Source organism: Pomacea canaliculata, linkage group LG4, assembly GCF_003073045.1.
Source record: "Pomacea canaliculata isolate SZHN2017 linkage group LG4, ASM307304v1, whole genome shotgun sequence".
Taxonomy (NCBI): Eukaryota; Metazoa; Mollusca; class Gastropoda; order Architaenioglossa; family Ampullariidae; genus Pomacea; species Pomacea canaliculata.
This window is the reverse complement of record NC_037593.1, coordinates 18,062,572-18,086,826: the sequence shown is the minus strand read 5'-3', so window position 1 is coordinate 18,086,826 and position 24,255 is coordinate 18,062,572. Positions and strand designations below refer to the sequence as shown.

General features: G+C 39.2%; 2 protein-coding genes across 3 annotated transcripts; both read left to right on the top strand.

Annotated features, from left to right (window-relative positions):
- Positions 1–525: 525 nt before the first annotated feature.
- Positions 526–8,688, top strand: LOC112561310 (zinc transporter 2-like). Its single transcript, XM_025233713.1, has 9 exons — positions 526–958; positions 4,014–4,081; positions 4,385–4,513; positions 4,707–4,853; positions 5,082–5,235; positions 6,009–6,306; positions 6,782–6,887; positions 7,163–7,297; positions 7,569–8,688. The coding sequence occupies exons 1-9, from the start codon at positions 921–923 to the stop codon at positions 7,712–7,714; spliced, it is 1,221 nt and encodes a 406-aa protein (XP_025089498.1). The 5' UTR covers positions 526–920; the 3' UTR covers positions 7,715–8,688.
- Positions 8,689–10,621: 1,933 nt separating this feature from the next.
- Positions 10,622–24,105, top strand: LOC112561307 (zinc transporter 2-like). Of its 2 annotated transcripts, none has more exons than XM_025233710.1 (9): positions 10,622–10,964; positions 18,283–18,341; positions 18,721–18,843; positions 20,059–20,205; positions 20,487–20,640; positions 20,895–21,213; positions 21,583–21,688; positions 21,923–22,057; positions 22,492–24,105. In XM_025233710.1, exons 1-9 carry the CDS (start codon positions 10,765–10,767, stop codon positions 22,635–22,637), a joined length of 1,389 nt encoding a protein of 462 aa, XP_025089495.1. In that variant the 5' UTR covers positions 10,622–10,764; the 3' UTR covers positions 22,638–24,105. The 2 variants fall into 2 exon arrangements, with proteins under 2 accessions (XP_025089495.1, XP_025089494.1); XM_025233709.1 differs by lacking the exon at positions 10,622–10,964 and adding an exon at positions 13,857–14,586.
- The last annotated feature ends 150 nt before the right edge of the window (positions 24,106–24,255 follow it).

Below are 24,255 nucleotides of genomic sequence, written 5' to 3'. Positions count from 1 at the left end.
TGACGCGCGCAGTGGCGTGGGAATTTAGATGCTCGATCGGCTTTTGTGGGGTGAGGAAAAAAACCCATGGTGACAATTAATGAACGACGTATGATCCCACTCGCACATTAGTAAACAAAAGAAGGATGCGTACTTAGTAGTAGCAAACATCACAGCATGTGCTGCTTTCAGTGTTAAACTCCAACGCAATCATATATCACTTAACAAGAAACTATTCTCATTGAAAAACGACTCACCCGCGGTACATTATCGCAACTACAAATTAAGAAATTATATATATGTAATAAACTTTATAATCATTTTAATGACACTCTAGGTTTGTAAGTCAGTGTGTCAAAAAATCTCTGCGTCCTCTTTTGTAGTGTTTCTTTTTCTTTCCATAAATCGCGATATAAAAAAAAAAAAAGCATAACTTTTGCCTGTTCTGTTGCCCTCGTAAATATAAGGATTTGTCAGAACAGGGAGCGGCGGATCCAGGCTTTCGAGATGAAATGTTTCAAGAGACTCTTCCGGACAGGCCCGTATACTTAGGGGCAGGGTTATGATTTCGGAGTATGAAAATATGATTTCGGAGAAATGTCGATCCGCGCATGCGTAAAGCAGGTCAATGCCAAAATCCTGTAGGAAAAATATAGTCGCGACTCCTTGTCGCACCCTGGATGTACATCAACGCACACGAGCCCGGTATATGCAATTTCCACACAAACGTTATTTGCCCAATGATTATTTGGAGCTAGTTTTCTATTACACATCTTTTGTTTTGTCGCAAGTGACTAAACTTAGATGAACTCTCAAAGAAACAATTGGCTTGATCGTTTTCCTTCCCTGTCACGTGGTTGCTAAGAAATCTGCAGGCTAAGGCTGGTGGCCTCGTTCACTTTTTGTCGTGTTTAAAATCAGTTGCTCCCTGTCACATCGATATGGCACGCAGGTCAACTACCAGCCGTATAGAATTCACGTAAGTTTGGCCATCAGTTTCATGTTTTGATAGGTTCATGATTGAAAATTACTTTAAAATATGGAGCTATGGAATCGAAATGAATGTCTTTGGTTACGTTGTTAACGTCGTTTATATTTCAAATTTTTACCACGAATACTGTTTGTCTGAGTTATTCAAAACATTCTTAAATGAAGAAGGGAGAAAGGAGTAACGAAAGAAGAAATGAAAGAAAAGAAAATTTTGTGATGTCTTGCTGGTACGCTCGACTTGCACAGAGGGTCGATCGCTAGTTTGAAATTCGATCTGCCTAGTGGCAGGAAAACTTTGCACACCAACAGTGTTGGTTACCTGTGACATCCGGAAAGTTAAAAGGGAAAACCAAGGTAACTAACAACGATAGATAGCAATGATAAATGACAGATTATACTGCTACCCAAATGACATCCATAACGTGGTAGTGAATGAAAGACAATAAGTAAACAAGCACACGAACACCTGTCTCATTCCTATTTTAAGATAAGGATTTCAGTGACAACTTTTCATTATTTCTTTTTTTTTTTTTGGGGGGGGGTAGTTATTTATTTATTTTGCTGTATTTAATCTCTCTGCATTGGGTTTGATTAGTATTGTAGTGACTCTGACGTTCTGAATCATGTCCGGTCAAAATTTTGCAGAACAAAAACATGTTTTCCTTATAACCGCGCCTTAAACAAAAGGTCGGAGGCACTTCAAATAAGCTTTTTAATTGTGTTGTCGAGTGACATTAATGAACCGTCGTGAGAGAGAGAGAGCTTTCAGTCGCCTGAGTAGACATTATCAAAACGCTGCATGGTGTAATTAGAGATTGTGCAATAATTTTAAATCAGAAGACAGTGCGAGAAATGACATGACAGAAAAACAGAAGAATGCCATTGCAAAACTAAATGAACTTCCTAAGTTGTTACGCATTGAAACCAGTTGCTGTGACGGTGGAATTTGTTCGAATCCTCGAAGTAAACAGAGCCAGTGTCCAACCACGAACTTGCATTACTGGACTGCTGGTAGACGATTTTTTTTCCAGTTAACTGCTAAAACGAGGCATTAGACAACAAAGCTTCCGGTTTAGTTACATTTTTTTGTTTAGGCTCGCCGAGACTAACAGCGGAGAACTTCGCAAGAGGCTAAGCGTTGTTCTTGGCAGACAGACAGCAGTCCACCTATACACGTCATTGGTCCAATGTTCCCTATTTTTTTCAAAGCAGTGCTCCGCTTTGGGGGATCAAACTCAATGCTGATAGTGAACGATGTTCATGTTCTTGTTGCCTCTGTATCTTCTTTGAGGGGGTGGTTGAAGTCTTGCCCCCCACCCACCCCTGCTTCCTACGCCACTGTTTCCGTAGACTGCAACCTTTCCGTCCCACTCACAAACTGCAAGCTATAAGTCAAGGTTACGAAGGCATCGCTAGGAGCTGTTCTTGTCAAAACTACTCACACAACTCATTCGACACTGTTCCAGTCCAGTGAGTCCGCCATCTTCACGCATTATGTTCAGTTTTTTGTTTTGGGTTTCTTGTAAATGAATCCGCCCTAAGCTGTGTTTTAGATACGATTGTAAGTAACCGATTTATTTGCAACCCACTTTTTAAATGTGATTTAGAACATCAGCATGCTTTTATATCAGCATGCTTTAATAGCCCAAGTAATCCTTTGCTTTTCCCTTTCTGAGGCTGTTGGACTTTACATTTCGTATGCTCCGCCCTAGATAGGATGAACCACTTTCAATTCACTGTCCCGACAGCCAGCAGGCTGCGAAACCTCAATTTTGACTGATATATATATATACTGCTATCGATATACCATACTGCTTATGAAGCATATGCCATCGTTCTGCGTAATGTTGTAAAGTTCTTCTGCTTCCCTACAACACCGAGGAAAAAAAACTCTAGGAAGTGCAGCTCGTCCTGTTCAAATCCAACAACAACATTGATAACAAAAAAGTTTTTATTTTTCAAACAGCTGATTGTTCTCCTGATTTAGTTGTGCTGCTTTCTCCTTTCGCTTTCGATCCCCGTGCTCTGCTGACCAGATTTAGCTTTCTCTTTCTCCACTGTGGTGGTACTGATTTCAAAGAGTGTTTAACTGATAGACTAATCTTTTTCGCGGACGATATATATCGGGGCACTTGTATCTTGGAGCTCATTTGTCACGGATGGGGAGTTCAGGTACCCTCCCTCACCCCGTCCCCGAGCTCTCTCTCGTTTTTCATAACAATAAGAATAACAAAACAGGCTGGTCATAAATTGGCTGCATATACCGCCTGACTAGGATTGAGGAAGATTGTTTTGCCGGGCTAGGTGGCATTCTATTTTTCCCTCTCGCGCGGGGAAGGAACCAAGGTTCGAGGTTAGACAAAAAAGGATCTTCGAGCCGGTAGAATGTCTTTGAAGGCTCCAAGTGGGCTCGCTCAGACAACCCGTCTTCATTCAAATTGAATCCTGCTGCCCATTCATCTTCATCTTTTGTTTTCTTGCAGTGTTTTAATTCAACTTCCCTAATGTCGGATCCTCACGTTGTATCCGCGAGCAAACTTCATGTATCCCACTTTGGACATAGGATCTCGTCCCCCACCTGGCTAACTTCGGGAGCGGAGCTACAGACTTTTTTGCTTTACTCCGTTTTCACATAATTCCTAATGATAACCTGTCAAGGGGATGGGTGGTGGAATGGTGAGATGGGCAAGTTACCGGCGTAGGAAAGAAAGGAAAAACATACTCGAGGAACTGTGTTAAATATACAGAAAACAGCTTTTGGTTTTGCGTTTTTTTCTTTTTGAGGTTGTCGCGGATAATTGCTATACATTTCAGAAGGTTCTTCAGGATCTCTATTTTCTGTACCAAACATACAGTACCATGCTTTCGGGTTTTCCTGTAGAATTTGAATAACAATTTACGTCGTTTTTGATTTGACAAACTCAGAAATATACTCAAATTTATCGCCTCTGTCATTGAAGTCGCATTTTATTATACATACCTGTTCACACTCATGAAAAACTGGACTAACAATCTTTTTAATTGTATTCTTCTAAAATGATTAGGCATGAACTTGACGAAACAACTGAAGTTTGGCAAGACTGCGGAACAGAAGAGAGTCGGGGAAAGCAAGGTGACTAAATGAACCTTTGACCCTTTTTCGTCGATATACAATACTTGCTAAGCATCATGATTAAACATGTTACTTTCGACTGTTTAAAATAACCTTCTTTCGTTGTTTTCTTCTAATTTCACAAGTTTATTACAATACTGTGATAACATAGCTTCCTTATTATTTTTTTCCTCTCTTATAAAGCTGTTTTACTCGCTTAATTGAGATGTTCACAGAGTCATCTTTGAAAGGGTTCTTAAAAAACAACAGTAACTAATTATTATTTACTAGCTATGGTGTTCACATACTTTGGAATTTTTGTAGTCCAAGGGCTTAAAGAAAGGAGTCATTGTCACAAATGGCCAGATGAATCGCGTCTGGACAAGAAAGCAAGAAAGCGGCTGCTCATCGCTAGCTTCCTTTGTCTCATCTTCATGGTCGGGGAGCTCGTTGGTAAGTTTGGTGCAGCAGGTTTCTCTTGAGTCCAAAGATGACGGGCATATTTCGTGAAAGAATAGAAATAAGCATAGTATTCGTGTTTTCTATGTGTATTGTGTTTTTATGGTTGTTGCGTCTGTGAGCACATGTTTCAATTGATATATTACACCTCATCGAGAGATTCTGTATTGGTCTACATCTTCACCAGGTGGCTACTTTGCGCACAGTCTGGCTGTGATGTCCGATGCTGCTCACCTGCTGACCGATTTCGCCAGCTTCATGATTGGTCTAATGGCTTTGCATCTTTCGAGTCGACCGTCTACAGCGCGATTCAATTTCGGCTGGTACAGAGCAGGTGACTAGTTAGTTTGTATGCCTGGTCTGAGTGAGCGTTTGATATTTTCTTTTTCGTACAAAAATGCGTCCTTTGGGCCCTCTACAGTTTGAAATGTATGGGTATTTTTACGGTCTGGAGGTACGAATGCAGTACCCCCCTTTATGTAAAGAACGAGAAGGCTAAAGCCCCAAGATAGAGAGAAAAAAATATTAAGTATTAATCTTGACTATTTTTATTTATTTCCAGAAGTTCTTGGTGCACTGTTGTCCATTATAATGTTATGGACAATAGCTGCTGTGCTGGTGTATTCCGGTGTTCAGCGCATACAAAATGAAAACTACAAAATTGATGCCACGATCATGCTGATTACGTCTGTTACTGGTGTTGTTTACAATATCATGTGAGTTGGACTGTGTTGTAGTCACTCATGCATGACTGTTGCTGATTGTAATTCAATTTTTGCTGGCTACTAGAATATTTTATCCAAACATTGTGAGAAGGAGTATAACATTTAGAACATTCTAATGATTCTTGTCTCTATATATCAGGCTGTTCTTACCTCTCTCGGATCTCTCCTCACACTCAGTAAAAAGTTGCTTAATTTCAGTCTATTGAGCGCACCTGTATATAAGCCTCACCAGCTAAATTTTTTTTAAATCTCTACTTTTTTTCACAAATAAGCCGCACTGGTTTAAAACCCACAAGTATATTACAACTTAAAAGCTGCATCGTAGGCATTTCGTCTCCCATGATGAATGTGTGCTTCAGCAGCTAATTTAAATGCTTCAATTATTTGTGGCTTTGATTTTAAATTGTGAGCAGTTAAGCAATTAACACTGTAAGAACATGAACAGTTCACACTTTAACATGGAGCTCATCGAAAATTAATCAGAATCTGAAAAAACTGCAGGGTTTACAGCTGATGGAAAAAGTCGCGGCTTATAGTCCGAAATTTACGATACTTGAAAAAAAAAAAAAGCCTAGTCCAAATATAAATTGACTGCAATTTCTTCAGATTTACAAAAACGCACCTCTTTTCAGGCTCGCTGAAAGATGATCAGGTATAACACTTTCTCATAAAAAAAATCCAAACAATGAAGAATAGAAACATAGTTAATTTATAGACAAAAATATTCTTGTCGTAGTTTGGACACTTTGACATTGTCGTTTCAGTATGGCTATATCTTTACATCAGCACGATCATGGACATGGCCACAGTCACAGTCACAGCAGTTCACAACGTGAGAGGTCCATGTCCACCACCTCTCTATTATCACCAGATAATGGCTACGCCATTGGTGACCACTATGGCAGCATGACAAGAACAGAAAATAACCATACCCAGGTACCATCGAGCCAAAGTCCCAAAAAAACTTCGAACATAAATGTCAGAGCTGCTTTCATCCATGTCTTGGGCGATCTGTGCCAAAGTGTGGGAGTCCTAGTGGCTGCTATCATTATCTATTTTAAGGTGAAGTATAGTGTAATAAATTGCTTTTTGAGGATTTTAAATATCAAAAATATATGTTGGTTTCTTGGTCTGGAGCCATGCAAAAATTATTTCAAAATAGTGAGTGCAATTGTTTTTCATGATGAATCTTTTGTTGACTTGATATGTTCAGGTTTTTTTCGTAATAGATGTAAACAAAGTTATTCCCCGAGACATCAGACAAAGCAATATATACCCAACTGAAAAGACACAAAATATTTTAAAAGACATTAAAATCGCGCCATCAGCTATATGATTTCTTCGTAGTCATTGATAATAGCTTGGCTGCGTTTAAAGTAAAGCATCGTTCTGGTTTGAAATAGTTTATTTAAATATAAAATTGACTGAAACCGAAGCTTACTAAACGAAGTAAAGTGTTGGTTTTGTTACTGTAAATTCTCGAGTTATAAAGAAAAATATACTGATGTATTGCATGTGCTGGAACTGCATTTTTCAGCCTGAATGGAAGATAGCAGACCCCATCTGTACGTTCCTGTTTTCCATTTTTGTCCTCGTTACTACTTTGAACATTTTGCGCGACATCACATTGATACTCATGGAGGGTGAGAACAGGCATTTAACTGTACACATCTGCTAGCACTTATATTTAGCCATTTATATCAATATATGAATATTTATATCCATATCCATATCTTTTGACCCCAACTCAGTATTTTCGCAACGTTTTCTTCAACATTAACCAGAAAGTTCGTTGTTTATTCATTTAAGAATATCTTTATTTAAAATTTTTATTATCTTGATGAAATATGGAGGTGAAGATTTTTTCCCCTCTTCAGACAGTAGATATTTTCTTTCCTTTCGGTTTTCTTTCTTTCAGGAACCCCACGGAGCATAAGGTTCGAAGAAGTGAGGCATGCCTTACTAAACCTAGAAGGTGTCCAAGATTTACATGATTTAAGGGTGTGGTCTCTCACCTTAAACAGGGCAGCTATGTCTGTCCATCTTGTCATAAGTAAGTATACCATCCTGCTTAAGCAAAACGTGTGCTACCAGATGTTGTTTTGCTCATCATAGTTTTCTAGCTTGGATTAGGAGTATTCTGAATTTGAAGCTTCCCGAATCCTATCTGAAAGAAAGAAGAAACAAAGCGAAAAGAAATGAAGCCACTTTTCCCCTTCCCTTGTATTTTGTATGATATCAAAGTGTCACAATAAGTCAAGTGCAGCGCTTCTGTCAAGCAAAAAAGAAGTCTGTTTATAAGAATTTTTCTGGTTATGTTGCAGGAGATGGGGTGAGTCCTCTGCAGATTGTGAAAACGGCTACCTTCCTGATCCAAGACAAGTTTAACATAAGCCAGACCACTATTCAAGCAGAGGAGTATGCACAGGAAATGGAAAGGTGCGTCCAGTGCCAGGAACTTAGAAGTTAGAGGAGCAGAACGGCAGACAGCAGACTCCAACACCACACGCTTGTACATGAGAGCCCAAGTTGATTTTTCTCGGTTCAGACTCAGCTACTTCATAACCACTAGCACTCCTCGCACCTTACAATCTGTATACATTATTGATAAGGTCTGTTTGTGGTGCCTGAAATGACAGTTGATGTGACCGCCACGTCCGGCAGCAAAAACATTAACAAGTCGGCGAAGGGTGGCATCATCGTTTGACATCATCTTTTTTTTTCTTTTTGTAGATCTCTTTTAAGTTAATTGTCTGTTGTTTTCTAAATCTGTGAGTCCTACTCATGTACTTTATCTTTATGTTGTTGAGTGTGCCTAGACATATCTCACCACTGTCTGTTATCTAATGTTCAGTTATCATTACTAGTCAGAGAAGTGCGACCTATATTGGTCGTGATACCGTGCTATACAAGTACATGTATACTTATTATTATTATTATTATTATTATTATTATTATTATTATTTCCTCTTTCTTCCTTTTTTATTCACAATAATGAATGCATCTGAAAACATGTACAAAGTGAATTTGCTTACAAAGCTTACAACGCTAAGATTATTGAGTCACTTGCTAAACAGCATGAATGATTGTTAACTTTCTGATGACAAGAGAAAAGGAAGTGTATCCCAGTGACTCACAAGGAAAACTGTTACAATATAAAGACATCGGCGGCATTTAAAAATTAAGAAGTTGAAATATTAGACCTGCTTACTGCTGCGGATTTTCCATGGCAGCTACAGGATTTAGATAGCTGACGACAGAAGTACAGCCGAGTGCTGAGAATTACGGATTTCCTGTAATGAAAACCACGATTGCTTGTACGTCGATGAAAGTGCAGGATGTACTAAACTTCCGAGAATGAGCACGTGACCAGTTCTGGTAAGACAACTAGAGCCATTGTAATAGCGCACAAAATGATTCAAAATTAAATTTCTTGGAAAGTCATAACTTCTGTTCTATTCGTCCGATTTTGATGAGCTTGGTAATAATGTTCTTGTGTTTTAAAGATCTATTTGACTACAACATAATTAAGCTGCTTAATTCCAGTGTATAAAAAGGAAAAATCACTTAATATACCTAATGGGATTTGGTACAATGGCAGACAGGGAATGACAGAAGTGACCCAAATGTGAATGTACTCGAGAAAAATGTATTACTGAGAGCAAACTTTGGAAAAGAAAACATAAAATCAGTATCATTATGTGTGTTTGTGTTGGGGGAAAAAAAAGCTCTCAAGTGTACAGCCATGAGTAATGTGTGCAATAACATACTCATCTATTATAGATTTTCGATAGTCAACAATTTTACAGCGTTTCTCATAATCATCCACCGTCTAAATAAACTTGAAAATCGTGTCAATAATAATTACGCGCTGTAATGAAACGAAACTAGTGTTTCTTACAAGTTGAAAACACTATAGAAGGGTATACTTATTACTGCTGTTAGTTTACTCATTTTAACATTAGTTCAACCTTTATATAAGTCCGTGGTTTTACCAACTCTGCGGGACTGAAGCAGATATACAATGTGTCGTCAAGGCACGTTAATTTGGACCTCCTTAATTTCCAGTGTGAATGTCAGTATTGGGCTATACATACATTCAATGTTGAGTTAGAAATTAGCGAGGAAGAGATGGAAAAGTGTGAACATACTGCCGGAGGATATTACAGTACTCTATCAATGATATGCAATCCCAATGAAGCAGGCTATGTTTGAGATGGGGCACTCGCTGGAAAATTAAACAAAATTAAAACTGAAACATGAAAGATGGCTGTATACCAAACATCAAAGATAACGAACTTTTCAGAGCATCCCTTTTTTGATTCCCGAAGTATTCAAAGTAACATTTACACAGATTTTTGCCTACAAATCAACTGAGGCTATCAAAGGCAAGACTGCATACGTATACTATTGTGGTCTCCATAAAGTTGTCAATAATTAACAGCATTTTTTAAAGAGGCGTTTGGTGTAAGGCTGTAAGCAAACAAATTTTTAATTCAAAAAGTTTGAGCGTAACAGTGTAACAGGGTAAGTGCAGTGCTCTTCCCCCAATCTTTCCACAACAACAAAACACAACCCTTTCGTTGCTTCTGGATCCTTTTACTCCAACGCCAGTCGATGGCTCTGGCTATGGGGAAACTCTACACAACACACTAGCGCTCTCGGTGGAATGTGCTCCCACCTCTGCGCGCTGTCTCCTCACCACTGGCCTCTTCACCCGACCTTCACGCTCCACTTCCCGCCAAACACACCCGCGCACCTTCATCCTGTCGCTAGTCGACCCACCCCTCTCTCCTTCGGTCACAGGGTTGTCACCCGGCCAGTGATTACCCCACATCGCCAACCTGTACCTGCCCTGTGTGCGTCTGTATGCGTCCTCCATCCTACATATACAATGTTCCATCTACCATAAAAGGACGATAATGACGATCTCCGTCATATTAAGTTTGACTTGTGTTTTCACTTGACTTTTGCCATAGCGTTACTCTATATTTTTATTAATTTCTGTGCACCGTGTGAAAATAGAAATTAATAAATTTGTTTACAATTTTAGAGCAACTAAAAGTATGTTTTCAGAAAAAATAGAAAATTTTTCCTTAAGCAGGAAAGAAAACAAAAACAGGTTACACCCCAACGATCTCGACATCGAATTCCATCATGGTCGATTTCGAACTGTCGGCGTGTCCAATATATCTCCCAAAAGAATACATGTTTGATGAAAAGTTCAAAAACAAGCAGAATACTGTACTTTGCCAGTCCTTTCCATTTGAATAGTCTCAACATGTTTACTTTATGAAAACGTGAACGTTGTAGAATAATGTCGTTGTTGTTGTTTTGCTTTTTTACACAAGCGACTTCTTGGCAGACGATCTTTAACGTGTTATGCGTTACCTCCCCTAGCGCGAGCTTTGTGTGTTACGCCTCCATACGTTGTTCGAACCCTAGTTTGCCTGCTTCCTCGGGACATGAGCTCACAGACTGACAAAGCTTCATTAAGCTGTAACTGCATTAGATGCAGGAATGGATAATAATTTCTCGATTAATGCATCAGAAGAAGATTTGCTCCTGAATCCCGATGTATCGATTATTTCTTCGAGCAACAGCAGAGGAGCCACTCCAGTCGTTCTCACCATTACCGTCGACCACTTCAAGACTTCCGAAAGAAATGGTGCTGCGGATAAATCTCAAACATACAACGTTGTGGCAGAGGAAGATGTAAGGTTGGTGCTCTCTCTCTCTCTCGCTGAGGTACTTCCCACCAACATGAGGGGTGCACGCTACGTTTAGATGCGAATTGTCATAAACATCATATTGTTATGGTCATTGGCCCACTCTCTTCCTCTCTTGCTTGCTACCATGCTCACTCACTGATTAGTCTTATTTATCCAGATCCAGGTAGCATGATAATCCTTTTTATGGCTAATGTGTTATATGCATTTGGAGGCGCATTGATCTCAGGTTTTTTTATGTTCAACACTCAAATGAATTCTGCTAGATGAAATTATTGTTTATTGGTAACAGTTTTCTTTTAAAGCAGAAGATGTAGTGATGGGGAATTTAATAGTAGAATTAACCATAATTGCTGACACTTAAAGCACTGTAATATCCAGAAACTGAGAACTGCCTACTTTGCCAACTGCATGTTCAGCAAAATAGGGTGATCCAGTCAGCACAAACTAATCAACCAAAATATCTCATAAGGCACTACGAAGAGTATATAGAGCATTGAGATAACTCTCCATTATTATGTGTATAGACATTTGAGTCATTTAATCTTTTCATGCTCTAGGCCAGTATTTCTAGCACAAAAAGATCAAGTTTTGATTGAAATTGTAGTGGGAGGACATTGAGAAAATTGTCTAGCTAAATTTGCATCTCTTGCCATAACCCCTCATGCCAGACTCTGTCAAAGGCCTTTTTAAAACCTATAAAGTTGTGATAAAGGTCCCACTGGTGCGGGAGATCTCCATCAGAATGCGACAGTTAATTAAAAATGCTCAACTATGCTCCTACCTAGTCTGAAGTTAACCTGTTCTTTTGCTAACAATACCTCAGTGATTGTACTGATGCAGTTCTGTATTACTATCAGCATGATTTTGTTGTGGGGCTGATAATTTTTATGATTCTGTAGTTCTGGCACAGTTTTCTGTTTCCTATTTTTTTTTTTTTTGGAAGGGGTATGACTAATAGCTATGTCCCCATGAGTGAGCTAGGGCAACTGACTGACTAGCTGAAAAAGTATGTTAGATTTTGCTTCAGTTTAAATGTTACATAAATGAATTTTTACTTTTTTAATCTAAAGCTAGAATCTCATCCAGTTTTAAAGAAAGATACTTATGAAAGCTATTTTCATATTCACAATCAGTCATGGCTTACCCAGTTTTTAATCAATGGCTGCTTCTTCATCAGGGCCATGAGCCTTGACCCTTGAACTTGACAAATGAGTAATTCTGGTTTAGGCAACTTTGCCCCCACTGAGACTTTGACTTTAAGATAAGCTGTTTGTTTTGTATGATACTGAGAAAATCTTAGTGCTGGACCTAAGCATTATACTTATGACTTTAGATAAGTAATAGATGACTACATTGTAAGCTGCATTTCTCAGGTTAGGTATGTTGCTCATTAAATAATGCTGTATCGCTGTTTTTCTGCATGAAATAGAAGCTATTAAAATGTTTTTTAGGGTTAGGGAAAATCACAAAATGATCAGATGAATATGCATTAGTTAAAAAGTTGATTGATTACATGTCTGTTTCATATTTGTTGATACTGTACATGCTCAGTCACTCATCAGCTGATACTCAGTACATGGATATTTATAAGGACTGCAGTGCAGTACCGGTTCTCCTTTTTGTCTGCTGTTTATGTCACTTGCGCACACCGTTTGGGAGGGCGGCCGGGTGGCGCAATGGTTAGCGTCAGTCACCAATACAGTGACTTGCTCAAACCGTTTGGGAGGGCGGCCAGGTGGCGCAATATCACCAATATAGTGAAGGTTAGCTGTCGTGGGTTCAGTTCTCGTCTCGGGCACGCTGTTCTTTCTCTGCATGCGGTATTTGTTTACAGGGCTGGCTGCCGTTGCCGTGATAGAACCTTAGTTGCTGTCTCGGCGTAAAACATCTCACGCCATTTGGTATATGATTTAATTTATTTTTACAATTGTTTACAATGACTGGAGAGCGATCAGCGTACGTATAATACCCCCGCATTTTATAGACTGTGATAAGTCGGCTGGAACTGTTTGGCGACTCTCAACCCCACGTTCGGTACGCGCTTCGACATCAGAAAGACTTAAATTTTGCTTATATATCCGGAGCCAGCATCTTCACATTATTCAGAATGATTTCAACCATCATCCTTCGAACCCCTTCCGAAGAACCAATTGTTTCTGTCTTCATGGTTTCCCTGCGTGTGTCTGATACCTTCTTCCCCGTGGTCTCCGCGCCTGACAAGTGCTTATAATACTGTATATAGTTTAAATAACTTTAGATTATAACGTGTTTTAAAGGGGTAGACGTATATTCCATTTCTAATATTTAATGGTCTGTCATGGTCGTAGAATGCCGTCACCTTGACCAAATATTGAGCATATGTAAGGATCGTGGGGCACTCTAGTGTCGTGGCAGCTATGACGACTGTTCTTCCTCAAGTGGGGCACACATTTTTGATGGTTAATGACCTGCTAACCAACATCATAACTGGTTGTGCGACTTTGTGACTTCTCTCTCATTCACGCTCTTTCTCTCTCATATACACTCAGGTATGTGTACAAATAAGCCACACACACACTTGTTATGTACAGCACCGGCTGAGCAATAGACGCTATGCATAGTATTTGTGTTCTTCTGAGGCAAATACAATGAGACAAGGATGTCTTTTTATCGCTGGTCTTTATCTCTCTCTCTCTCCCGACCCCCCTCATCCCATCTTTTAAATCTGGGTACAAATGTTTTATTCGGGTGGCATGCTGTTTGAACACAAGTATCGGGTATAATCCCATTGAACAGTAGACTTGAGCAGATCGAACAGAAGAGAGTGGGGCATGGATATGTGCTTTTGATGAAACTGCTTTTAATAAACCGGGTGATACGGGTATTTTTATTTATTTCAATTTAAAATTAGGCTCAGAAGGTAAGGCTCGCTGCTTCGCATGCTATCAGAGCATTTATTCTCAGACCTGTACTCCAGTACTCTTATCTCGATTGCAACATAAGGCTTATCTGATGGCTAAGTAACCGCCGCATCAAGAACATCGACACGCGTGCTGGGCCAGAAGGTCATTGGCGAGCACAAGTTCACACAGCGAGCTCGACGGACACCTCCACGGGTTTTGCACGCTTCACGTAAGGAGTTCCTGCACTAGCGTGTCGTCTGGATACAGTTTTCATTGGCAAATCATCCGAGATGGACATTTTGCACACGACCTTTTGCTTTCGGGCCGTGCGGCGCGCTACACCTGTTGCCGCTTCGCTAGACAAATCGCAGGTAGCGTGGCTGTCAAGCTAGCAGAACTGTGACACTTCCAGCACCGACCACCTTTGTTCGTTCCTTCCTTCCTTCAATCATGTCGTCCAGTAGCCAGCGGCATCTGACAGATGAGGAACCGTCGGGCTGTCTCAGCCCCAAGAGCTCTGACGCTGGTGTCTTCACGGCTGTCGACTTAGGGTCGGCTACTCCCCGGTCCCTCGGCGTCGGGGATGCCCTGGAGGAGATGCCAGACAAGGCTCGTCGTGGCATCCACAATGAAGCCGCCAGCGGTGGTGATCAGCAAGGCAGGAGGCGAGCGGGAGAGAAAGTCACTTTCGTCTTCGACAACACTAACAACATAGTCACGTTTGAAAGGTAGGGGAAGTATAATGGTCATCGCCGGTCATGTGTCATGTCTTCATAGTCCTGTGGTTTGAAAAAAAAAAAAAAAACTAGCTCAGTTTTTATTCCATTGTCTTACATTTTGTGGGGCTTTATTTTATTATTATATGTTTGTTGTTTGGCTGAATGGCCTTGCTGGTTTCGATCGATCGATTTTTGTTTTTTTTTTTGTTTTAAATGTTGTGGAAAAAAAAATTCCAGACTGACAGATGTATAGGCTGTTGGGCATTCTGCGACAGCGGTTCTAATTTCTACATGTTTAGTCTGAACTCACTCCCTTCCAGCAACCAGTGCACTCCCCGAAAGAAGACCAGTCAGTAATGTACCCTACTTAGGCATCAAATAAAGTTATAATATAGTTGTTGGCTAGTCCTAATCTTCTTGTCTTATCTTATCTTTTATGTCACTTCAGTATCTAAGTATCATCTTCCACTCTTCTCTCTCTCTGTGTAAAGGCAAGCTCTGTGTGTGTGTAAGAGAGAACGCAAGCAAGGATGCATCCTTAAGACTGTAAAACTGGGGGAGGAGGAGAGTATGGAGTGATGGAGGAGGGATGAAGAGTGAACGGATTTCGTGGCTTAAAGTTGAAGTTACTCTCGATTTTATAGAAAAATGTCACTCTCAAAGACTTGAGTGCGCTGTGAGGGGGGAGGTCAGTGTGTGCGAAACGGTTGATTCGAGAAGCAACAGCAGCGCCACCTTAAATGCAGTCGAGGCGTTGGCACGTGTGGCGTTGACATTATCAGTGATGGTCGTCTGATTCTCCCTGACAGTGTCACACAGGATCGCTATATACCATTGCCACGTTATCATTTCAAAAGAGAGTTTCTCCCCAGAACATCAGCAGCTGCTGTTTTTATTAAAAAGGCAAACAAACTCGTAAACACCTATAAATTTCATGAGATGTAGCCTGGATTTGTTTTTTTCCCTCTACTTTAGATTGTTTGGCGGATATATGTGGTAACCTTTGGTTTATTCAGTTTTGATCTCTTTATTTTCGGCTCTTTCTGCTGAGCTGAACCCCGTGTTTACATTTTTTTTTTTCATTGTGTTTTTCACATGGCGATGCAATGGTGTGCAGGAACAGCGACCGACTCCATCCCATTCCTTCCCATGATCAGATCGCTCACTACATAAGGAAGCAAGCAAACCGAATTAATTATCTTACGCACATGCTTCGTTCCCAGAAGATGCACATGAATTCCCCACCCCACGACCACCAGCACTACATAATGAACTATAGCTAGGACCACCGTGCATTTCTCACGTACAGGGTCAACGCAGCCGTGCTCAATAATGGTTGAGAAATTCCTCGCCTGTTGTTTTATGCAAGGTATCGTTCCGCGCCAAGTGATGTAACGCTGTGCTTCTAGCCCCAGCTGACCAAACAGCACTGTTGCTAGTTATCGTGAAGAGAAAAGCACCTCGATCCTTATCGTCAGTCCACGGACGTGTATAGGTGGACTGCTGTCTGTCTGCCAAGACCAACGATTAGCCTCTTGCGAAGTTCTCCGCTTTTAGCCTTGGCGAACCTAAACAAAGAATGTGACTAAACCGGAAGCTTTGTAGTCTCATGCCTCGTTTTAGTAGTTAATCTGAAATGTGATTAAACCAGAAGCTTTGTGGTCTCGTGCCTCGTTTTAATAGTTATAACTTGAAAAAAAAAAAAAATCGTCTGCCAGCAGTCCAATAATACAAGTTCGTGGTCAGTCCGGCTTAACGGCAGACAGTGTAAAAGGTTACACCGGAAGTCGAGGGCTGCACACTGCAGGCAATCGAGACAAATGCGCAAGGTATATCCTCATCCGTCGGTAATGGGTATTAATTATGAACCAGATTACAGGGACATGGTTTACAAATCCCATAAAAATACTGTAATATTGTGCTGCCTTTTAAAATAAAGTATTTGTAGTTGCAGATGATTATTCTGTGTCTCGGCATTTTAGGCGGAAACAAAATAATGAAATAATTTGAAATAATTGCACAGTGTGTATAGTACGTTAATAAACTTAATTATAGCGAAAAACAAGCGAAAATGAATGAAAACGGTTTAGCTTATACTCGAACTGCATGTGTAAAAACCTTCAGATATAATCTAAGCCTAAACAATTAATTATGTCTAAACAACAGTATCTTCTGTGATTTTAATTATGTCTGCGCACTGCGGTTTTTGTCGTCGGCTTCGCTTTAATTGTCTTCACCGTGGGATGGGCATGGCCACTTTCTCACGAAACATCTGGTTGCGATGTTTCTGTTTTACTTCGACGTATCACGAGAAGAGTTTTATGTTTGAAATGAATGTAATGGCGATGTCTGAAATGATATTTGTGATAATATTTATTCACCGAAAAGAAATGCATGAATGGCTCATCGTTTATCGTGACAATGACCAATATGCACATTTTGCGATTAAGACCTTTATAATCAGTTCTACCTGCTGTCTCATTGACCCTAGGTCTCCGCAACATAAACATATATATACATCCATGTACAATCATGACGCATTGCGGTTGTTGACCCCTTTATATGGTGAAGGCCAATATGTTTGCCTCGAGAGCGCAAGGAGTGTACGTATTCGCCCAGGTTTGGGGAAAATATAGTATATATTCTTGCGCAGCCCTTGGAATTTTTGAATTCCACTTGGTTTTTCAAGCGTGCAAAAAAGTCATCGCGGCCTTTACTCCTGCATTTGGCCTTGAAATCGCTTGATGAAAGTTCGGACTTTTTATACTTCACTTGAGGCGAGCAGTAAATATGTTTAAATAAAATGAGTTTTTGTTGAACTAAGCTTTAAAAGTTGTAAGTTGTTCATATTAAAGAATTGCAAAGAGCTGGGTAGCGTGGCGGGTACGTTGAGCTGCACAGCATGACATTATACATCTGTGTGCTCGTGGGCGGGGGAGGGGATCTATAGTCAGCAGAATGTGCAGTTCTGTGCAGTTCGCCTTTTCACCTATTTTAACTTTTTTTCTATTTAAAGTAAACTACAAATTGACTGTAAACAATGGCAGAATCAGCTGGTGACCATGGCATAGTGCATAGCCTGATTGCCCTCAGGTGGAAGTTTTTCTTTGGCTTTTCTTAGATGTGGCAAAAGCACAAGTGTCTGCTCAGGCATTCCCATTGTCAGTTGGGCGAACACTTTTGCAGACTGCTATACAGGAGTGAATACTAATGCTACCAATTAAGTGAAAGCAGAAAAATGTGATGCTTCAGCAAGACTGGCTTGTGGTGGCTAATGATATCAGCCTGACTTATTGATGATAGCCTCCTCCAGGAAGACAGTCATTATAGCTGTCTGTCATTGTAGTATCTGAAACTCTTGATTTTAATCTTGTTCGTGCCACTGTTTAATACAATAAATATTGTTTACTGCTCATTCATCTTTTGGGACCATGTGACAAGACATATTTTGCTAAAATTTGTTTTACTAAATCCATATTTTGTAAATGATTTTTCCATGTGTGTTTGTGGACACTTGGATGATTTACTTTTAATTTTCTCCACACAGCAGAATGTGGATACCTAATCGCAATCCCAAAGCACATGTCCACCTTCCCCCCTCCTCCATTTCTTATCCCTTTCCCAGGTAAAAATGAAACATGAGGTTTGTGACATACCTGTACTGATTTTTGTGTCTATAATTTGATTTTTTTCTTCAATGAACAGACCTGTGCATGATGGCATACAAACAGATGGGCATGGTGGCATGGCAGAGAATGGCCAAGGTAAGCAAGAATCCAGATGATTTTTACATGTGTATGTGTGCTTTCTAAACCATAAATGTTCTGTACAATGAATTGTTTGACTAAATAGACCTTCATTATCCATTTTTTGAGAACAAATATCTCAATCAGAATTAAGGGAAATCTTTGTGGTAGACAGGCAGGCTAATTCCTGAAAATTACAGTTTGATGTTCTACTTCAAATAAAAGTTAAGCAAACATTATGGATGCATCTGCAATGTTGAGAAATAAACTTTGTGTTTTTTTTGTTTGTTTTTCTTTTCCTTGCTGAATGATGAATTCCTCAGTTTCTAGAGGATTGCATTGAAAAGTCGATATATTGGCAGTATTAATGAGAATATTACAATTCTTTAATTACAAGCATTCATTGGAAGAAGTCACTGTCACACATGGCCAGAAGAATCACGCCTGGACAAGAAAGCAAGGCGAAGGCTGATTATAGCAAGTTTGCTCTGTCTAACCTTCATGATTGCAGAGGTTGTTGGTAAGTATAATCTGTTCTACATTACTTTGAAGGCCAAAACATCTCAGAGTAAAATTATTTGCTAGGATTTTGATCATCATGAAAAAGCACTTCATGCCTTATAAATCATTTGTATTAATTCCACATTGTGTTTACAGTAAGTTAACTCATTCAGCCGTGAATCTACCGTTTTATTTTCATTGTCATTTGTTGTAGCAGAAGCCATCATTACTTCAGTTGATATCCTTCCCCCATTACTTTACTGAAGTCTTGTCTGGCCACACTCCTGCTCCTGCTCAAAACCTTTGCTCCTTATCAGACTTGGCATTCTGTTCATCCATCCCACAAAGATAGTCAAATACCGATAACAGACCTTCTCCGTGCTTCTCAGCAGTGGAACTCTCTTCCACATCACATTCTCCACTCGAACTCCAAGGCTACATTCAAACGCTTTCTGAAAACATGTGTTCACTAAGTACTATCTCTGAATTACTATTCTGAACTCCTTTTGCAATATTGTCTATCATATTAACCATCATGTAATGACGTCATCTTACTCTGTTTATAGTACCTATATCCCTTCATACCTTTATGAATTGCTTTATGTTCTTCTCTTGTATTCTGTACATATCTCATGGTCCACTGTCTATTATCTAATATTTATATATCATTACTAGCAGAGAGTATGATCTATCTTGGTTGGATACTGCACATTACAAGTATGCATTATTATTATTATCTGTCTTTCACCACTTACTGTCATGCCCGTCTTTAAACCGCCATCTTTATGTGATTATAGTAATAGTGTAATTTATATAGTGCATAATCATGCTTACAAAGGACGGAAGGAGAAACAGCTATGAAGATAAGGAATAGAAGACACAAAGAGGAATCAGTGAACAAACAGTAAGAGATGGAGAGTGTCATTAATCTGCAGAGGAAGACAAACTTGTGGACCAGTCAATAGGCTATAATCACAGCTATTGACAACTGTCTTGATTGGTGTAAGGAGTAATGCTCATGGAACATGGGTTTCCAGTGCACATTTAAAGGATTCGATGGTGGGTAGATGGTGTGGATATGGAAGGGAAGAGAGATGTAGATGTTATTGTTGTGCAGTAACACACTTAAAATATATGCAATGTCAAATATACCATATGAAAACCTGTTTTGAGGATGTTCATTTGCACATTTCCTAGTTAAGTTTCATCTATCAGTTATCTGATTTTTCATCAGGTGGGTTCCTTGCACACAGTCTGGCTGTGATGTCTGATGCAGCACACCTTCTGACTGATTTTGCCAGCTTCATGATTAGTCTGATGGCACTGTATCTAGTGAGTCGACCCTCCACTAAGCGACTCAGTTTTGGCTGGTACAGAGCAGGTAAAGTCTTCATGGGGATGTTGGAGTGGGGGCAGCCTAAGCTTGTGCATAGGGTAGACTGTGCAGGTCTTAAGCCATCATCTCTGTCTTTGCTGTAGAATCCTGCAATTTGTTTTGAAAGAACCACTTTTCTATAGTTCTTTTATTTACTGATGAAAGTGCACTTCAGCACAAGATTTCTTTTGCTTCCTGGAAGCATTTCTAGTTTTGATGTTCATTTCAGTGTATGACATTAACTTTCTAACAGTTACATTCATTTTGTATGGAACATTTATCTGCAGAAATTCTTGGTGCACTGGTTTCTATCTTAATGCTGTGGGTGATAACTGGAGTGCTGGTGTACTCTGGTGTTCAGCGTATAGAAAGTGGTGACTATGAGATCAATGCTACAATTATGCTCATTACCTCAGGAACTGGAGTGTTTTTCAACATTGTGTGAGTTTACTCAGCTGTAAACTATGCTACATCTGATAATAGTTTTTGGAAATGCATTTTTGTATTTATTTTTAGAGAGAACAGCCATAAACTTTGGAAACAACATAAAAACTTAAATAAAAAGCTGTTTATAAGAGTTCTAAGGACGTATAAAGCCTTCAAATATAACAAAAGGAAACTGCTTTTTGTTTGATTTTTAAGTCAGGGTTTAAGGTGTTTTCTGGTTTTTGTTAAACTTCATGGTTGTGTTTCAGTCTGGCAGTCTCATTGCACCAGCACGACCATGGTCACGGGCACAGTCACAGTCATGGTCATGGTCACAGTCACGGCAGTTCCGACAGCATCGTCTCTAAGCCCAATTCACCTCTGTTGCCATCAGAAAATGGTGGCACCAGTGTAAGCCAGTACGGCAGCATGAGGAGTACAGATGGTGTCCAAGACCAAGCATCAACAATCCAAAAATCAAAAAAGAAAGCTTCAAACATCAATGTCCAGGCTGCCTTCATCCATGTTATCGGAGATCTATGTCAGAGTGTGGGAGTCCTAGTGGCTGCCTTTATTATCTATTTTAAGGTGAGACATTTGACAGCTGAAAACTATGTGAACAATAGTATACAATACAACATGTCTTTGTCTGCTTCTGTCCACAGCAGGATTAGAAACGTTCATTTGTTGGGAGCCATAGGTAATAAACTAAACAAAACATAGATATGCCTTACACACCTACAGTCACACTCAGTCTTCAGCGACAATTGTCAGAAGCACACCATGACTGGTGTTGCATGCTATGGACATTTAGTTTAATGCTTTTCTTTTAACATTTAGAGCATCTGTTTAAATTAAAAACATAGTTTATATGTGTGGTTTTTCAGGTATAAGCTGGAAACAGTATGGTATATGTTGACTCTGTGTTGCAACTACTAAAGTTGGTCTTTTTTTCAGCCTGAATGGAAAATTGCAGACCCCATCTGCACATTCCTATTCTCAGTCTTTGTCCTCATCACCACCCTTAGCATCATGCGCGATATCCTCGTAGTACTCATGGAAGGTAAGTATGAAAATGGGTTTGCTTGAACTTCATTTCTTTTTAGAAAATGCAGTCACTTTAGAAAAACTAGCGATTGCACTTTGGATTCTAAATCATCAAGATTCTTCTCTGAATGGTCGTCTGTTTTTTTAAAGTTCACTGGGGACTTTGCTTAGTAGAGAAATGCTTTTACAAAATGCAAAATTCTTCAGACTTTGCTATGAAATGTGTAATAATTTTCGTATTTCCTTGCAGGAACCCCAAGAAATTTAAGTTTTGAAGAAGTAAGAGCCACATTCTTAAATTTGGAGGGTGTCCAAGACCTGCATGATTTAAGACTTTGGTCTCTCACAATGAGCAAGACAGCTCTTTCTGTCCATCTTGTTGTCCGTAAGTATCAGTCAGTAAATTGTTAGGTGCATCAATCTCTCAGATCAGTGGAAAGAATTGGTCTTGCTTGTTATCAATATTTGTCATTCTGAATGTTTCATGCTCTGTCACTGTTTCATGCTCTGTGACAAAAGTAAGGAGTAAAATATCAATACATAGCCTATTTAAGAATTTAAGAAGTTTAAAAAATTCAAGAATCTAAGACGTTTCCTTTTATGTATAGGTATGATGGGGGAGAGAAGACTATTCCTTAACCTTTTTTTTTCGTTGTTGTTGTACATATCACTGCTGTGTTTCTACATTTTTCCCTTTTTTGTTGCTCTTTTTTGAGGGGAGAAGGAGGTCTGTAAGACCATAAGATAAGCTGCAATGCTCTCAGAGAAAATAAGAATCCTGCATATGTTAATTTTTTAATTTTTTTTTATGCATTTCAGAAAAAGGGGTGGATCCTCTGCAAGTTGTACAGGCTGCCTCATTTTTGATTCAACAAAAGTTCAACATAAGCCAGACCACCATGCAAGTAGAGGAGTATGTGGAGGAAATGGATAGCTGCTCACAGTGCCAGGATTTGAAAGACTAAACAAGCAAGACCCAAATGGCAGCCTTCCATCCTTCACCTTGTAGATTTCATCTTACTTTCCTGTATGGCAGCCTTTCGTCTTTCACCTTATAGATTTCATCTTACTTTACTGGACATATTTCACAGCACCAGCATCTCCTTCCCTTTTTTTTCCAAATGTTATAGACATAATATATTTGTAAATATAGTTTTGAATACTTTTCTTTAGATCTCATCAGATCTATCATGTTAGTTTTCTTCTCATTTTTGCTGTATTTGTCAGAATGTTTCTGGAGTTGAAATATAAGCTGCAATTGCAACTGATGGAAAGGAAGAGTTGCATTAAAATAAAAAATGACATTTTATTAATATTTTTGGTTATACTACATTGGTCATAAACTATTGCATGTTGTACTACAGACATACCACGTTTTCTAATTAATAAGTGTTAGCACTTGAATAGTATTCCATTTTGAGCAACCAGAAAATTATAATAATTATCTGGGATGGAGAGGGAGTGTCAGTATACTCTACCTCGCATCAAGTGTTTTAATGTTAATATATGATGATGAAAGTAAGATGGCCCAAAGGAAAATTTGTATTAAACAGCACAAAAAGAAATGTTGTCAGCAGTCTTTTAAATGTTATATGAGTTGGAAGGTAGGACTATTCATGAGGGCTGGGGGCATGTGACAATGAAGGAATATGGTATATTTGGGTGCGTGTGAATTTTTTAAGTTATTCTAGCTGAATCATGATAATGTTTACAATTCAATACTTTTTCCATAGTATAAATACATTTCAGCAAAAACTTATGAAATGTATCTCTGCTGACCTGCATTTTAGTATTTTGTGAATAGCATCTGTACACATTTTCCTTCCGGTTATAGAAGGAATGTTAGTTTATTCTTTGTTGCTCCTTTGAGGAGCATAGGGCCACTAGAAGGAATGTACTTCTGTGATAAGAAATATGTTAATGCATGCATGTATTGCCATGCATGAAAAAAGAAATGGATCTGCAAGTTTCATTGCAATATTTAGCAGCAGTAATGAAAATGACTATAAGGGCTTCATACACTCCATGGGTTGTTGCAGTTAAATGTAAATATGCAATTGTTTTAAAAGTCTATTTTTGTACCCTGTGGAATGTTGATATGAGTGAAGATTTTCCTATGCAAAGTATGTGCAATTTTTACATCAGCACCTTTTGTCAGTGAATGGCAAGGTTTCATTTTTAAGAACTATTCTTAAGACCTTGGTAATAATTTGATCGAATATTCCTAAACATTTTTAGAGATTTTGCATGTGCTCTAACTTGCTACGATCTTCATTCTGTATATAAAATTAAATCTACTTTGGCCTTAAACCGTACAATAATCTAAAACATTTTTTATGCAATGTATGTGTATTGAAAATTAGTGTTTTCGATTCCATTTGTTCTGTGATCATGCTCAAGAAAAAAAATAAAAAGATTGTTTTATAAGCGTGAGAGATCATCATGTTGAATTAACAGTAGCTGGCATTAAGTCTTCTTTTACTTCCATAGAGTATTTAATAACATTGGTTCTGCAAAGTGCAGCTAGACAGTTTCAAGACAAGGCTGGTAGATCTTGGGTTCATATCCTGGTTTTAGCACACC

Bases quoted from the DNA above. Each gene is read 5' to 3' on its own strand.
- LOC112561310 (XM_025233713.1), top strand. From the start codon at position 921: ATGGCACGCAGGTCAACTACCAGCCGTATAGAATTCAC. The intron at 4,514-4,706 runs GTAAGTTTGGTG...CATCTTCACCAG, and splicing joins CATGGTCGGGGAGCTCGTTG to GTGGCTACTTTGCGCACAGT. The intron at 4,854-5,081 runs GTGACTAGTTAG...ATTTATTTCCAG, and splicing joins TTTCGGCTGGTACAGAGCAG to AAGTTCTTGGTGCACTGTTG.
- LOC112561307 (XM_025233709.1), top strand. From the start codon at position 14,309: ATGTCGTCCAGTAGCCAGCGGCATCTGACAGATGAGGAACCGTCGGGC. The intron at 21,214-21,582 runs GTGAGACATTTG...TCTTTTTTTCAG, and splicing joins CCTTTATTATCTATTTTAAG to CCTGAATGGAAAATTGCAGA. The intron at 22,058-22,491 runs GTAAGTATCAGT...TATGCATTTCAG, and splicing joins TTCTGTCCATCTTGTTGTCC to AAAAAGGGGTGGATCCTCTG.